We start from the raw sequence: 17,023 nt of genomic DNA on the forward strand, positions 1-17,023 counted from the left end.
TTGATTAATGATTAACAAAAGCGCTCATCCAACACGACTGCAAAACGAGATTCATCAATTTGTTACTGAGGTGTGGGATAGCGAATTAATGCCTTGTGGCTGGAATCTCGGCATCATCTACCCCTTATACAGGAAGGGAGACAGGTTGGACTGGACAGGGATGTCACAGTGTTGACGCCTTCTGGATCGTCTTGTTGCTCATGTTGAAGACACAGTCCAAAACTATCAAAGAATATTCCGAAACAGAAAATCAACCATTGATCAGAACTTCACCATCCGGTAGATCTTGGAGAAGATGGCAAAATACAGACACAACACGTACCATCTCTTCATTGTCTTCAAAGCTGAATATGATAGCATAGCCAGGGTAAAACTGTACGACGCTATGAGCTCGTTTGGAATCCCGGCCAAACTGATAAGGCTAGTTAGAATGACTATGAGAGGCGCTAGAGAGGGCCATCTGTGACTCGAGGGTGGAGACTACGGGAACCATCTTCTATAAGTCAACCCAGATCTTGGCATACGCTGATGATATAGATATCATTGGTCTGCGGCTCTTATATGTAGCAGAAGCTTATCAAGGGATCGAGTAGGCGGCAGAGAACCTTGGATTGCAGATAAACCAGGATTGCAGATGCATGATCTGCAGACCATGGATAAACCAAAATTTCAGAAATACATATGTAGCCTTGACGTACTTTTGTACGATAGGTGAACGCACTTTTGAAGTCGTCCCAGAATTCACATATATTGGGTCAAAGTTCAGCAACAACTGCTGGGTGCCTACCGGTCATTCTACAGCCTGAAAAATCAGTACACCTCAAAGAACCTGTCGCGACGGACGAAGCTGGGACTAAATAGAACCTGTATAGTACTTCCATACGTCTCTGAAACTGTCAGACTGTACACTGTCCAAATCCTTGGTTCCATATGTATGGAAGGACAATGGAGAAGCCGTTATAACGAGGAGCTATATGAGATGCACGACGACCTTACTGTGGTGCAGCGTATCAAGCTCAACAGGCTCCGGTGGCCTGGTCATGTTGTACGCATGGAAACGGACGACCCTGCCAGTAAAGTCTTTTTAGGCCGTCCACAAGGACATAGGAGGCGTGGTAGGCCCAAATTGTGGTTGCCTAGAATTAAGGCCTGGATAACGGACTGGCAGGCGAAGGCGCGAGACCTGGAGCAGTTTCGGACACTCCTGACACGGTTTCGGAAGACCCCAAAGCGGTTGTAGCGCTGGATAAGAAAGTAAGTAAGCTCATCCAAAAGGAATAAAAAAACTGAAAAAAATTGTTTAGCACATTATTTTGGTGAAAATATTAGACCAAAGGTGTTACTTTCGATAGGATGTTACTCCAATATCAATATAAAATATGCAATTCTGCCAAGAATAAACCAATCTACTTAACTATTGGCCATAACTGGCAATGACTATTTTTGCGTACTAAATCTTGTTAGTTGGCACAAATTAAAAAAAAAAATACCAGAGGTCTATGGCCAAATGAAAATATTCTCCTACAAACGTACTTGCAATAAGTTTCTTGGATTTCATAATACAATAATTGTTAATGCTGTAACGGTCTTGGTATCCCAATATGGACTGAGAGATACTGCCACCGATCCGATTTTTTGTAAAACTATGATGCGGCCTGTACTACTATTTTAAGCAGCATTTTGCCCCGCCAAATGATCAAATGTGTTTGACATCGCTGGTTTAGATGATTCAAAATGTGTTTTTGTCTGAATTTGCCTTCATCCGCCGTGTCCCGTCCAATGGCCGGGCCCACTCGAAATGAGCGCGCGAAACTAAATTAAAGTTTTTAATTAACGGCTAACTGGCCGACACTGACAAAAGCGTCCACGTTTGATTCATCGGGCGGTTTTTTCTCTCTCTCCTGTTCCTCTTCGCATTCTCTTCTTCCGCTGCGTATTGTTTGCTGCGCGCTCATTTGCACGTGCAAAGAGAGAGGCAGGGCGATAAAATTGTTGAATGAAATGTTTGCAACGATACTGCACACGGGGCTTTTTTTGGGAAATGAATGTACCAACCGAGTCGTGTGAGTGTGTGTTTGTTTTTTTCCCTCTCATTCCCAATTACCGAAGGCACGGTCCCATCGAACAGGAAAACGTTTTAATATTTCTGATGAAAAGTGCATTGCATTGATAGGGAGGAAGGAGTGAAGTGGGTGTATGGTTTTTTCCCATTTTTGCTGTTGTGATTTCCAATTTGTGTGTGTGTGAGTGTATATGTGTGTGTGATTGTTACAATTACGAAATTGTACTTCACTACCAATTCCGGGAATGAGTTGGAATATGAGTAGCTTTGCTCTCCAAGAGGTTCCATTGCTTGTACTGACTGGTTCAGAAGCGAGAGAGGACGGAGTTGAGGAAAACAAAGCATTGTAAAAAAAACTCATTTTCACCATTTGCCACCATTAAGGAGAAATGGTTAATGAAATCTAGCAGCGAACAGAAAATTGACTCGCCCTGTTGTTTGATTTGTCTGCTTTTGTACCGACGCACCTCTTGGGATCGGCACGTGCCTTGGTACAACCATCGAACGGGGTGCTATTTTTGCTCTGCTCCACCTCTTCAAGCATATCCTCTCCCTCACCCATTGGGAAAAATTTAATTAGTTTGCTTTTGGAATAATAAAACACTCCCGCTACCGGGAACTTACCGCTGGCCAACCTCCTTCCCATGGGGTCGATGATGTATCAGTCGCACTCCAAAAATATAGACATTAGACGCATCGTCAACCACGGTACAGGCAAGATGGTCGGAAGTGAGTGTTCCATTGCCTCTCCTCCCGGCAGAATGGTACCACCGTTACGTTTCAAATCTTCACTGCAGGCAAGAGTCCCTTTTACCACTGTTCAAACAACACACTCTTGCTCCTCTCTGGTATATCGTTAATGTTTATAGTTATCCGGGCAAGCATGTTTTCGACCGCATGCTTCGACCCATGAAACGTTATTGCAACTGCAGGCTGTGCATTCTGGAGCTTTGGATCGTAGTGTATCCTTCATATATCATGCATTGTTACAAGACAGAAGGAGACGAGCGCGAAACGTGGCTTCACGTCGTCGGCCATGAATTTCCTGCTCGTCCGGATGCTGCTGCTGGCAGGGCACGTATCATAGTTTTGCTTTGGCATACTTTGCATTTCAGGAGCGTGTGGTTATTAGTGATTGAAAGCTATGGAATGCTGCTGCTAGTGACCGATGGCGTCATCCGCCAATTACGTAATCTCGAATAGCTTATTTTATTGAACAAAATAAGATTTTTTGTGACTTTTTCTTGTTTTAACTTTCTTGTGGCACATTCACGGTGTTTTAAATGAAGCAAAACCAAAATATATTATATTTTACAGACAGAAAAGTTATCCCAATTAAATCAATTAAATTAAAAAAAAAAACTGATAATCGGATCCTTAGTGTCGTTTGAAAAGGCAACAGTATCAGGGCCCGGAATGGGGTCAGGATCAGTTCTAGAACCGATGTGGAATCTTAGTCAGTTAATCAATTCAAGGACCAGTAGGGGTTTGGGATCCTTTCCACTACTGGTAGGTATATGTTACAATTCCACGGCCGGTTTGATGTAAGGATAAGTTCCAGTGTAGGTTTATGACTAATTCAAACACTTGGCTGGAATTGGAATCAGCTCCAGAACCAGTATAAAGAATCGACATGGGTTCGGAATCAGTTCCAGGAACGGTATCGGCTCGAAATAAGTTTGTCTTAATGTAGAATTAAACGTCACATAGTATTTGCATTATATTTTGACAAAAGTGACAAATCGTAACGTTTAACATATCCCTATCAGCGTTACGTAATTCATAGATGACGCCTAACACGCTGCAATGAATGATCCATTGCCTAATAAAGTTAAGCAGTGCAATCCTTTCCCAGAAGCCTTCCCTGTAGGGGAAATTGCGTGATATCCTTTGTGCTTTACGAAATATTCAATTTCCCTGAAATTGGTTCTAGGCTTGCAGGCTGTTTTTGGTCCTTCATCTCTGCACAAAAAAGTCCCCAAATAAGTCAATTATATCAAAACTACCGAAATGAACGCGCTTGGACTTACATCGAGCAGAAACATCAGGCTGGCGCGCTGGTATAGGTTCGCTTCGCACATCGCCAGCACGACGTGATCGAGTGGTGTGAGTGCGTCCTCTGTCCGCAGGTGATGGACGCCTCCGTCGTACTCTTGCTGCTGCTGCTGCTGCTGGTGATGATTTTGCTGGTGGTTGACGGCGAACGACGAGACAGTGCGCTGCAATGTCACACCGAGCGAGTAGATCCACATCTACGGGCAGGGGGTGAAAAATAAAAGAAAAAAGAGCAAGAAAACCAGTCCGAATAAGTGATTTGCGATAAAAAATCCAAATGCTGTGGCTTTGCTTTTAAAAAAAAAAAACACGAAACTCGATTAAGGCATGATTGAGTTTATTGGGCAGGAGACGAACTCCGCCGCCATTGCATTGCGCGCCGTGCTTTGACAGGTCTTATGTCAAATCATGTCAAATTAGTCTAGTGCTGGACGGGTGTCATAAAATAGGGAGAAAAAAGCGCGTGGGAGTACACACAGAGAGTGTGCTGCGCGTCCTGCCCTGCCCCAGGAATTTTAATCGAATGTCCATTACTATTTTCAATGCTCCGAATGGCACACGGCAAACAACCACCCACCCACCAGTTGCGACTGATGATGATGACGGACATGATTGGACACTTTTTTGCCTGCTACCTCTCCCTATTCTCCTCTCCTGTCAAACCACTGTGACAACTGTACTGCGGTGGTTTCAAAATGAAAAGTACAACCAAAATAGAACAGGACGACGACGACGACGAATTGAATTGAAATGCAATTATTGTTATTGTGTTCGGACGGGCGGCGAAAAACCTGTTACCGCAGAAAACAATCAGCCTAACAGCGTTTTGCGTGGAAACGTTCGTCTACCTGTGTCTGTGTGTGTGTATGTACAAACGCTTTTTTGTTTGTTTGCTGTTCTGTATCACTCTCCCCAGAAGAGTTAAATAGATATTGCTGCAACGGGGCTTCAAAATGCATTACCCACTCAAGCGCCAACCTTATCCCCGACGGGCGCATTTTCCCCTCGTTTTTCTCTACACTTTTCTACACTTTTTGCAACAGGTCCCGCAGTGTGTTTGTGCTTTCCGCCCAGCAAACGGCCGTGCTGTTCTTACCTTTTCAACGTCCGACTCGCTGAACTGCACGTTCTTGCCGAGCGAGTTGATGTACTCGGGCGATAGGAACGGTTCCTCCGACGTACCGAAGTCCGGCGCTGCACTGGCGTTCCGTCCCTGCTCGTGCTGCTGCTGCTGTCCGCCGACGCCGCCGGTTGCCGGCACGATGCTGAACACGACGCGTCCGCGCGAGCTGATCTGCAGACTGGCGGGCGTTATCAACGGTCGAACTTTGCTGATTGATGGTGTTTCTGAGAAGGAGATAGAAAGAGAGAGAGAGAGGGAGAAGGTGGGGTAAAAGAAACGAAACGAGATTAGACACGCGGTTGTGACGCACCGCCCAACAGGCATCCATCAAAAAGTCAAACGTAAGGTGAAGGACACTTGTGATCCTCCTTGCGCGTCCGTCCGGGTGGGCTTCGCTTAATGATAATTAATAGAAATGGACGCCCTGCCCCACCGTAAGGTATGTTTTCTCATTTCTTCTGGCAATGGTTTGTTTCGGGAAGCTGTTTGCTTTGCTGAACTTGTAGCAAATTGCCGTCCAGCGTTTTGCGTTTTGGTGCCTCGTGCAAATAGATACGGTGTAATGCGTGCGGTGCAAATTGTGTGGCAGTTCAAATTAAAACCGTGATTTTGAGGATAAATATTTTTTCAACAGTTTTCAATTTGAAGAAGAATTTTCTCTCAGCAAATACATACACAGTAGCGTAGCCTGTGCGTGTACTGCTTGGTCGAATAACAATAATTGTAAGACAGGGCGGTTGCTCGTTGCAGCTCAGATTGTTTTATGATTTAGCCGAAAGGTCACTGTAGAAGTTTGAAATTGAATTAAATTTAAAGCAAATTAATGAAGTTAAACAACTATCCTGACAACCTTGGTTACAATGACCCAAGAAAATGATTTTCAGGCCAATTTGTACCAATACAAAAAATTGTTGAATTTAAACTTTTCCAATAAAACAAAACTGTTTTCACGTCGCTCTCTCCTTTCCTATACACAATGCACAGTGGGTAACATCCATACAAACGGTGGGATGATTTTTCTCTCATATTATTGCATTTTTCTTCATTCAATATATTTGTTATGGCCATATGGGACGGTCCCATAGAGTATTCGTCGACTGGTACAACTTAATAACATTCCCGTCGTAAGCTGAAATCTTATTGGAACCGTTCTGTACAATAAACTGTACCAGAAACACAAATAATATTGCTCAATATACGATATTTTACTCGTTAAGTTGTTGAGCATTTAAATTTGCTCGTTAAGCGAAAAACTCGTAATAAGGGGTATCCATTACTGTGTCCGAGGAGCTGCCATAGTAACCATAGTAATGGTTACTGCAGAAAATACAGATTAATAATTGCAGAAAATACTACTATTAGTATTAATATTAATACTAATATTAATTGCAGAAAATATAAATGCTCAAATATGATCATTGTTTGATTTAATATGATGGTTTATGTTATGTAAAGAAATCGGCACCAAAAACTTTTTTTTTAAATATATTGTCATATATCGCAGTAAATTTATGTTAAAAAGAGTTTTTTTTATTAATTTTAAAGTTTAAGTATCCAGTAAAAGAAAATGTATTTGGCGTTAACTTGCGGTAAAGTTAGTTTTTCGATTTCTATACAGGCGTTTGCCCAATGTGCAATGCAACGTAGGGTCGACGAGCGCAGCTGCTTCGGCAATACTATTTAATTAGCAAAGAATCCAAAAGCTATGGGACGCGCCACACCGAGAGCCGTTGTTGCTGCTTCTCGCTTAAAGCCATTAAAGATTTTGTGCAGTTTGCTCGCCCGTTCCCTTTTGCAGGATAACGATAGGCAGACAGTGGAGCTGAGGAGAGGGGAGCAGTGGAGGGAATGGACTGAATGTGCGTCTGCTGGCCGCACAGTGCGCTCGCCCACTGCGCTTGACGTTAATTAATTGAATTAATTAGCGAGCCCGCTTGTCGGACGCAAGCGACGAACCTCTAATGAGCTTGTTAGCCGTTCAGGTGGAGCCCAGATGTGGTGGCGGCGGACAAGGTAGAGGTAAAGGTGAAGCCGCACACACCGTTCCCCCTTCCTCTCTGTCTGTTGTGTGTGTGTGTGTGTGTGTGTGTGTGTGTGTGTGTTTTAGGACATTCCTGCTTCATTTGGCGGGGTAGGGTAGGAAGACGAATTAGGACGACCGCCGCCGGTGCAGAGCTTTTCATCTTAATCTCGGGAAAATAAACAATAAGGAAAGCAATTCAACGCTCGGCGGGGTAGGGTAGGCCGAGAGCAAAGGTAAATTTGTTTGATCTTGTTTTGTAGCTGCGTATCCGACCCCGCAAGAATGGAGCAAGAATGAAAAAGTGGTCCGTGCTGCAGTTCAAACACTATTTCAAACTCACTTCGGCAATGCAATTCGTCTCTGCAGCTCTGTGTTTGCCGCGTCATCGGTTAGCAATGAATAGTTTAGTTTGCTCTGGTGCGCTCGGATTGACCAGTGGATGTTAAGGAGAAAAACAGGGACCAAACACGAGACTAAGAAAAGGTAGGAATTATGCGGATCCGAGTGAAATAGTTTGCAGTATTCCAGTGCGGCTGCAGTTGCAAAACAGTTCAAGCAGAACTTTGTGAGGCTGCAAAAGTGATAGAACGTATTATTTTTCACGAAAAAACGGCCCATGGGCTTTTGTTTCATGCCATCATGGGACAAATATCATCGTATAATAAATAAAGGGGGGGGGGGGCAAAAAAGCCAAGATGGTTTTCAAAGGGAAAGGGGGACGATGAGGAAATAGAAAATAGAATAAAAATCAACAGCTCACATTTGCAGCGAACGGGGAGAGAACGCTACATGAAAGCGCCCAGAAACGTAAAGACGTAATGCCACGGATGACGTAAAGCCCGCAAGCAAATATGGCACTAGGGGTCTTCCCTTTTTTTATTTTTAAATTTCTCTCCCTCCCTGTGCTGTAATTTTTTTTCTGACTCCTCTTTAGCTTTCTGCCGCATGCAGGGAAGATAAATGAATTCAAAAAAACCGATTGAATGGTACGGAAACAAAGCATTACATTGTAAAGAAAGAGTGTATGTGTGTGAGAGAGAGGTAGAAAAAGAAAGAGAATGAAAGAGAGAGAGAGAGAGAGAGAGGAGAGAGGGAGAAGAGAATTCCTTTCAAGGCACGATGGAAAACATTCGCCCGGAAGGGAATAGCGGACAGTGTGCAGCGAAACGCAAGAGTACGATGACGAGACTTGCAACAAACATTATTATTTGTCCTGAAATTTGTATCCCGCAGACACGCAGGAAGGCGGGAGTGGCGGCCAGGCGCTCCGAAGCCCCCTGCGCCCCTTGTGCCAGCACCTGTCCTCTTCCCGGCACAGCGGATGAAGATGGAAAGCGGAAAGGAAAATAAGTGGAAAATCTTGAGCGCAAACTTTTTGCCCTCGCGCCTCGTCCTGCAACTCGCCCACGAACCTATTCTCTTAAAAATGTGCATCCCCGCCTCCCACCCCTCCAGCCTTCGCTTGTGCTTGTGCTTGTGGGCCGTGGCCAAAAAGAAAACCCGATTATTGGCCTCGGTCTATTTTCATTCTTGGCGTTTTCTTTTCAACGCCCTTGACGGCGTTGCGCAAGCGAGACAGCGAGACAACGGGGAATGAAGTGCCAATATCCGGCACGGCGAACGAGCGCACTACAGAGCCTAGCTGGAATCCGGGGGGTGGGGTGGGGGGGGAGCAGTGAATGGGGAGGGGTGGGAGAATAGGATGGGATTATAATTCTGTTTCCGGCGCTTCACGGGTTTTACAATAACGACCGAGAGCGACACGGTAAAGTTCGTTAAATTTGGTTCCCTCCCCCACGGGTACTTCTGAGCGTTCTTCCCTTGCGTTTGCACCCCCTCTCTAACGGTTGCTCTACCTGCAGCGATGGCGCGATGATAATGTTGCGGCTGCTACCTCTTGATTAACATAATGAATATTTGTTGCGTTTTGGTTCAGCAGCGCGCACCCGTCTCGGCACACAAACACACACACACACACGCACCTAAGGAGCATATCCTGTGTGTGTGTCGTTGTGTTTGTGTGTTTTGCACGCGTAATTGTACGTGCACGATAAACGAATGAAAGATTGAAATTACTTTCAACACACAATCAGCCGGTCTGTGGTGGAGGCACGGCTGACGGGGGTGGGCTTTTCCCTCCATAGAAATCGCAACTGTTGCCCCACAGCAAGAAGAGGGAATAAATAATCAAATCAAAAACCACCCTCAACCTCCTTACAACCCCCCCCCTCCTCCCCCGAAGTGTACGTGTCGGTATGCAACATGTGTAATTTAACGCTTCGTAATTTAGTTGCGTGGTTTTTGAAGTATGTTGTACGCACTGGGGCTGGTTGTGAGTGGGTAAAAATGCCTCCAATTGAGTGTGTGTATGTGGGTATGCATGTGGTTGGGAAATGATACTTTAATGGTAACCTGCTGCTTTTATCCCTATCCAAAAAAAAAAACAAACAAAAATGGCGGTGCAGGCGTACGGGGTTACAAAATTGGTAACGTCTGCCAGTGACATACGCTGGGTGCGCGAATACTTCATCCTTCTTTTTATTCTTTCTCTTTTCCACAATCAGCATAAAAACGGGCCAGCATTCCCTCTTTTCTTGTGTGTGCTTGCCCCTTTCCAACGACCCTGTTTCCCCCCCCCTCATAAAACTATTGTGTGCAGCAGCAGGGGAGTGCGCTTTGAAAAATGATCGCGAAAGGTTACGCCAAAGGGTTGCGAGAGACGGAGATGGCAACGAAACGAACACTCTATCGCATAAATGCGTCGCGTCCTTGGAGGGAGTTTGGGGGTGGTGGTGTGTGACGTGAGCCATCGTTCACGGCCTTGTGTGTGTGTGTATGTGTTGTTGTTGTCTGTTTGCGTTGTGCAATTTCTTGTTTTTTCGGCTCCCATCGGGCCCAGGCCAAACAATGATGAAAAAGTGTGCGGCGAGAAGGTAAGATGGGGGAAAAATGCCCGGGTGACGGTACAGGCGTTGACAAGCGTGAATTGAACCGCAAATAATACAAACAGAAGAAAAGTAAAAAAAAAACAAGCAAGGAAACGATTCCGTTGTTCGGGTTGTTACAATTTTCAGCGCGCATCGAGCAACAAGATAGTGATGCTGCCGCCGATCCATCTCTCACCATTGCCAAGCCCACGTGAAGATGGCGATGGTGGCACCTTCTGGCCCTGCCGTGCCTGTTGCTGCACAGCCACACAAGGGCCCCGGCCTTGGAAATGAGGCCACCGCAACCGGAATGCAAACCGAACGCGCGGTGTCCTTAAGGTAGGCAACGAAATGTTTGATTTTTGCGCGGGTGCGTTGCTGCCCAGTTCGCAACGGTTGCTGTTTCCGCCTCTCTGCCCTATCGCTGCTCCGCGGGGGCCGTTGCTTTGTTGCGGGCTAAAGTAAACAATCCAACCGAGTCGATTTCTTGGGCGCTCGTCGTTCGATAGGCACGGTGCTGCCATTGGAATTAGAACGGAGCGCAGAATGCATCACGCAATAGATAATTTTTTGCTGTGACGTTACACAAACGAACTAATAAGGATGGTTTTCCTATGCAGGTTGCATAACTGTTGGCGTGTTAGGAAATAATCGTATGACACATTTAGAGGTATGCAATTTTTTTTTGAATTTATTCGCGAAAGTTGCTCAGCTAAACAAGTCAGTTTCATATTTTATAGCACTTGGATGTTAATTAAAAGTAAATTACATAATTAGCAAGCACATTCCTAACCGATTGCATAACTGTAGGCGTGTGGGGATTTAAAAAAAACGCCTAAAGGTATGCAATGTGTAGAACTAAGCAAAAAAAGCACATTACGATGCATCTCCGCTCCTTCGTCACGCTTTTCTCCTCTCAAACAATATAAACAAAATTTATAGCCGCATTGCGACATACAACAATGAAAGTTGTAATACTGAGAAATGTTCCTTTCATTACAACACTCTCATTAGCGAGCACATTTTGCGCCACAGATTGCACAACTTTAGGCGCGAACAGAAACAACAAAACTCAAACAAAACGTCCAGCGTGATGCAATCGTTTGTAGTCGCTCTTAAAACAAGGAAAGCTGGCAAACAGCTGTGAAACATGTGGCCTTAAGCGAACTGTGCAAAAAAAAAAAACATTCCTTATCTCAGCCGTCATCTACTATCTTCCCTTTTTTAACAAGGAGCACAAAAAAAAACACTGACATTGGTGATTGTACCAGCTGATGTGTCACTGTCAACCCATTTGGGAGCCGTTGTGGTGAACTTGGCGCAGGCTGCACATTGTTGCACTGCACACTGGCGACAATCTCTTGCGGGTAGACGGATGGCAGCACCAAGGAGCGAAATGATTTTGCCTCGCAATCCAATATATGACGCAATCCTGCGCCGGGGACGGATGTGCAATTTTGCCAACGAAATGAAGTTAGACATAACCGGTGTTACACACCTCCCGGGCGCACAGTAACGGAAATGGTTCGGCGACATCGAGCATAATTGCACTCCACCAGGCAGGCAGAAAGTTGGGTTCATGTTTAAAGCCTTCGCTCGCTCAGCTTTAGCAAATGCAAAACACGAAAGCTAGCCCAGCGGGCGGATGCACCACCACTCCGAACTCAGTTCATCATTATCGTGTACGGTTGAGTTGCCACTGCTTTGGCCCGGGTTGATGTACGCAGCAGTATGATAGCGAAATGCGCAGTGCACGAGGGGGGAAGGTGTGAAAGAAGAACCCTTTTCTTTGCTTGCATTTCTTGTTCTTCTGAAGCCCTTTATTGTCTATTTTTGTTCTCGTATCATTCGATCTGCAAACGGTGCAGCGTCTCAATAAAAATTTATTCTTTTCTGAGCGTCGCGGCAAAAAAACAACGTTTCCGCCGTCGAAAATAATTTACCCAATGCGCTTATTTAATTTCCTGCCACAGCGGCGCCCTCCCTGCAGTGCGCCGCACATGATTGAAAGCACATTATGCTGACACAATGGAACCAGTTCAGGCTATTGACTTGGTTAACAGTTTCGGTCTGAAGTGCGACGGCGTTGAAGAAAATTGCTTACCTACACTATCGCGATACTGGTCCTTCGAGCCGGATGAGTGTCTGCCCGAGTACACGGCGCACAATCTAGGCAAGCGGAATAACAAAGGACCCACTTTAATCAGTTGTTGTGTTTTTCTGTTACGAACTGAACAGAATGGGGGGGGGGGAATGAAAACTCCTAGCGTGTGTCTAACTCGGGGGAGTTATTGTTTATCATCAACTTTTGGTCCTTCGAACCGGATCATCACCACCAGATCTGACGGTGCGCTCTCGCGGTTAGCGCGGTTGCAGTAACGATCGATTAGCATCGCCAGCGCAAAGGTGGCGTGCTCGGGGACACACAGTGTTCCGTCAAGACAGTGTTGCGTGTGGCAAGAAGCCCAAAAAAAAAAGAAGAAGCTTCTCAAATAAAATATTTAGCTCGAGGGAGTTTCAGACGGCAGCATCACGCAAGCAGGCCGGCTGTTGCCGGTACCGGTCACGGAGAGGCTTTGTGGTTGAGGATTGTGAGTTATGCTTGTTAGCACTGCTTTCGCATCACGTCCTTTTCTTCAACCACCCTTCAACGCTTCCCCATTTCTGTCAAAAAAAAAAAAAAACCTCGAGTGTCCACCGGGGCCGAAGGGTACGAAAGCGCTCCCTCTCATCTTGACGAGTGTTTGCGTCTTCTTCGCCGCTAGAAAGTTAGCGCCGGTCAGCAGAAGGGCAGGAGTGAAATGGAGAAGAAGAATAAAAAACTCTCTTTCTTGCACACACACATTGAAAAGGAAAACGCAAACAGATAACAAACAAAACAATCGCTAAGCACACATACACACATCCAACAATGTCACGGTGCTGTTGTCCTTTACCGCTTTGTGTCGCAGTTTTGTGCCCACAAAATGTTTTGTTTTTTTCTTCTTCTTTTTTCTTCTTTTCTCTCTTCTCTCTCCTCCCTCCATACTGTTTAAGAAGTTATCTTTTTTGTACATTTTTCTCTTCTTCGTTTCGAGTACATTGAAGGAGCGTTAAAGACGTTTTTAACAATTGGAGGAAAAAAACCAAAATCCTCCCCGAACAAAGTGAGAGTTTCGGTCACGGGGTGCCGGAGTGTTGCATAATTACATTTTTCGGCAGGAGTACATCACTGCGTATGCCGAAGTTGAAGCGAGAACGATCCTCAACAGTCGATAAACACGCCGCGCGTTGGCTTTGGCGTTGGGAGCTGGGCGGGCATATGATTAATGAACCTTCAAATCCAGTGTCCTTCACACCATGCCCGGGGTCCAGTGTGGGGCACGGGAGACGAGCAGTCGTTTCGATTAATTCCAACCGACCTTCTTCCCACCAAGGTGTGTGTACGCGTTTTCATGATCCTGCCATGGGTTTCATCTCTTCATATATATTTGTGTATGTGCATGTGCGTGTGTGTGTTTGCTGGAGGAATTTGTAATTGAAAGCCCTGTAGGTGTATGCATGCATATGTGTGTGTGTGTGTTTTATGTGGCATTCAAGAACGGCCACCGCCAGCAAATGAAGAACAAATTTCTGCTCCGACCCTAAGCAAACACACGCCTCCGGACACAGCATGCTCCTCTCCTTCCCTCCGTGTAAGCGGGTGACTGACTGTCTCTACCAACATACCACCCTGCGCCTCACCCTTTCCACAACCTTCAAAGGTGTCTCAAGGTGCGGAGGCACGTGATGGAATGACCTTTCGCTGGGCCTCGGTGCGCCCGGTAGAGATTTATTTGATTTGAAGATTGGCCGCAGTGAAAAGTGAGTGAATTCTCCGAATTCAAGGGATCATCCGGACGGTTAAAACCGGAGCTTGTTGCGTAAATCACCTTCCCAACCGGTCGCTGGCGAACCCAGCCCCACCGCTGCCTGTAATCTTTCCCTCCGTCCACGTTAGAACACACATATTTAGCACGCGTGACACGCACAGACACGTATTGCTGTTTTCCTTTTTTTCTTCTACTGGAAGCCTTAACCTAACAATGAAGTTATGCTCTAAAATTTGTGCACACAAAAGTCCGACAGTCGGTTGCGGCGCTCGGGTACTTTAAGTCTTTCAACGGTCAGCAGTCTTCGAAACCACACGGAAACGTGGCTGGCATTAGTTGTCGTGCTCTTTGACATTCCTGTGCTGAGAGTTTTGTGGCTCGGCTTTGCCTTTAACCTAACCCCACCGCTCACATTGCCCTGGTATGATCCGAAAAGTTGGACGACCATTTCCCGATGGACCGTTTTCTTTCTTACGAACGCTACGCGTACAGGTAATTTGCTGTTTCGCCAAAGTGTTTCAGTAAACTGAACCTGCATGGAGACGCCCAGTACTTTTCGATCGCGTTGGTGGAGCCGCCCAGTGGTTTGCTAAAATAGCGACAAACCTTAACCCCCTTCAAGTTGTAATTTGCCAACCCCCATCTCCCTGTTTTTTTGGGTTTACGGTAAAAGAGGCCCCACCGTTTTCGCATAATTCGATTTGGAATACACGAGCGCGGCACGGCACGAAGGGAATAATAACACACTGCCTAACCCTCGCCTGCGTTTTATCCCTTTTTTGGTCTTTAGGAAAAATTAGGGGACGTAAGGATGGTTACGGCAATTCGGCAAGATCAAACAGTTCTCCGGGAATGGAATTGTATTTGCCCGCAAGAAAACAAAAGAGGAAACGATAAGAGTGAATCCTGTGCTGCTAAACCATTGCATCCTCTTCCCGCACCCATACTGTTGCAACAGGTGACACGATGGTCACCCTTAAAGCGCGCTCTCTCTCTCCCTTTCCTCCCTTTCCCAGTTGCGGGGTAGTAAAAACGCCGTGCGAAATGGATTATCTTAAAATGCCGCGGTTTTAAGCTGTGGCCCACAAACGTAAGTCGCAAACGAACCGAATCCAATCCACGGGCCGATTCCGTTTCGGTGAAAGGTAAATATTGGGACGGATGGAAAACGGCATTAAGGCGAACGGCTCGAACGGGAGGGATGCCAGAAGAAAGTTTCAAAACCCCATTCAAGTAAAAAAAAACACCAAACGAAATAAAAATGGAAAGAATAATCCTGAACCGGCCCAACACGACTTTGTGATGCCGCTCCGTTGGTGGCTAACAAGAACAACACATACACACAAAAAGGATGCTCTGCACGCTCATTGCTTCATTTAAATGGTCTGTGTTTATCTCGTTTTTATACCCCCCCCCCTGCTTCTTCCTGTACCCTTCGCGCCTGTTCCGCTTCTAAATGGACGGGAGAGGCGGCGGTTGGGCAGTCAAGAAGGGCGATATGATGGCTAGGTTAAACAGCAACTGGAAAGGCCCATTAACCGCTCGAGTGGTCATGCTTTATGGACCTCCACAGCCATATCCGTAATTTTCCCCTGTTGGGGAGTTTTTTGTTTTCGTTTTTATTTCGTTGGGGGAAATAAACCCCTGCCAGAGAAAGCTTACACACACACACACACACACACATACAAACACACACAATCATCCATCCACACTCATCCACAGCCACCTATACAAATGGCGAACAAACAGCCCAATTTGTCCGAAAAGAGGGCATCATCATTAGGTGAAATTCCACCAAGCGGGCTACCCCGATGCTGGAGGGCGTGTGAAAGCCCCAACCCAAATGGGGCGGGTTTTGGAGGGGGGTTGGCGGGGTTGGTGTGGAGTGAGATAATTTTAGCTTTAATCTATTATGTAATATTTTCGCTGTCCGATGCAGAGGGAATTGTAACGGAATAAAACCAACAACAACAAACAAAAAAGTCTCAACGAACGACTGCTAAAGACGTTAGCACACACCGTACGGCCGAAGCGAAGCGACGGAAGGGAGAGCGTGAATGTGAAATGGAAAATAAAACTAGAGAGAGGGCGAGAGCAAGGAAGACGAAACAATCGAAAAAGAACAAGTTGCCAAATTAAGTGAGCACCACGTGAGAGGCTGGGCAAAACAAATAAAAAAAAGGAAAAGCAAAATAAAACAAGATAACGCGTACAGATTTACAGAGGTTTTCAAGCAATTGTCACACAAAAAATGGGAAAAGTTGAGCTTTTTCAACGTTGGTGTTGAATTGATTCATTCAATAAACGCGATTTACACGTATTTTGGTGTGTTGGTAATAATAGCCGGCAGCGCGAAGCATTGAACACATTTTAAAAGTCGTTTAACGCTCACTTTGGTTAAATCGGTTTTATTTGATTTTCATTCCTGTTAAAATAAATGATTGACAAAACCAAAGTCTCTTTAAAACAGAGGTTGAGTTATCCAGAACATTCGTTTGAAAACCGTGGGCATGTTTGGACAGTTGGATGAAAAAGTTTCAATCGTTTCATCGGAGTTTTCAAGGTTTTTTTTCGATTTATTCTATTTGAAAAAGTTTGCGAATACCAAGAAAAGATAGCAATACTGTGTTAAACTGTACTAACTGTCACAAACCACCTTTGAAAATGGTGAACCAAAATCGAGCTATGCATCGACCTCTGTATTACTGGGTTTTCCTAGTTGTGGGACATTTTCTTATAGGAAGTACTTCATATGTTGGAAATGGACTCTATGGCATCGTTTTTGGACAAGCTCCATGTAAATTCCTATTGGATTTGTCCAACAAGAGTGCTATACAGTCCAATTCCCGTAACATTAAGTTCATTTTACCTAAGAAAGAGTCTATAAAGTGTCCATCAATGAGAACTCCTGGAAAACCCTTATGGGATTTGACAGATACCATCGGACGTGCGATTGGTCGCCCGGCGTTGTCTGACAAATCT

General features: G+C 45.4%; 1 protein-coding gene across 1 annotated transcript in view; it reads right to left on the bottom strand.

Moving 5' to 3' along the window:
* LOC120905587 overlaps positions 1 to 17,023 on the bottom strand; it is a 95,826-nt gene that overhangs the window by 16,487 nt on the left and 62,316 nt on the right. The window contains exons 3-4 of the mRNA XM_040316525.1: positions 5,214 to 5,464; positions 4,093 to 4,314 (exon numbers count right to left, since the gene is read on the bottom strand). Of these exons, the coding sequence (XP_040172459.1) occupies positions 4,093 to 4,314; positions 5,214 to 5,464 (473 nt within the window). The remainder of the gene's footprint in view (positions 1 to 4,092; positions 4,315 to 5,213; positions 5,465 to 17,023) is intronic.

Source organism: Anopheles arabiensis, chromosome X, assembly GCF_016920715.1.
Source record: "Anopheles arabiensis isolate DONGOLA chromosome X, AaraD3, whole genome shotgun sequence".
Taxonomy (NCBI): Eukaryota; Metazoa; Arthropoda; class Insecta; order Diptera; family Culicidae; genus Anopheles; species Anopheles arabiensis.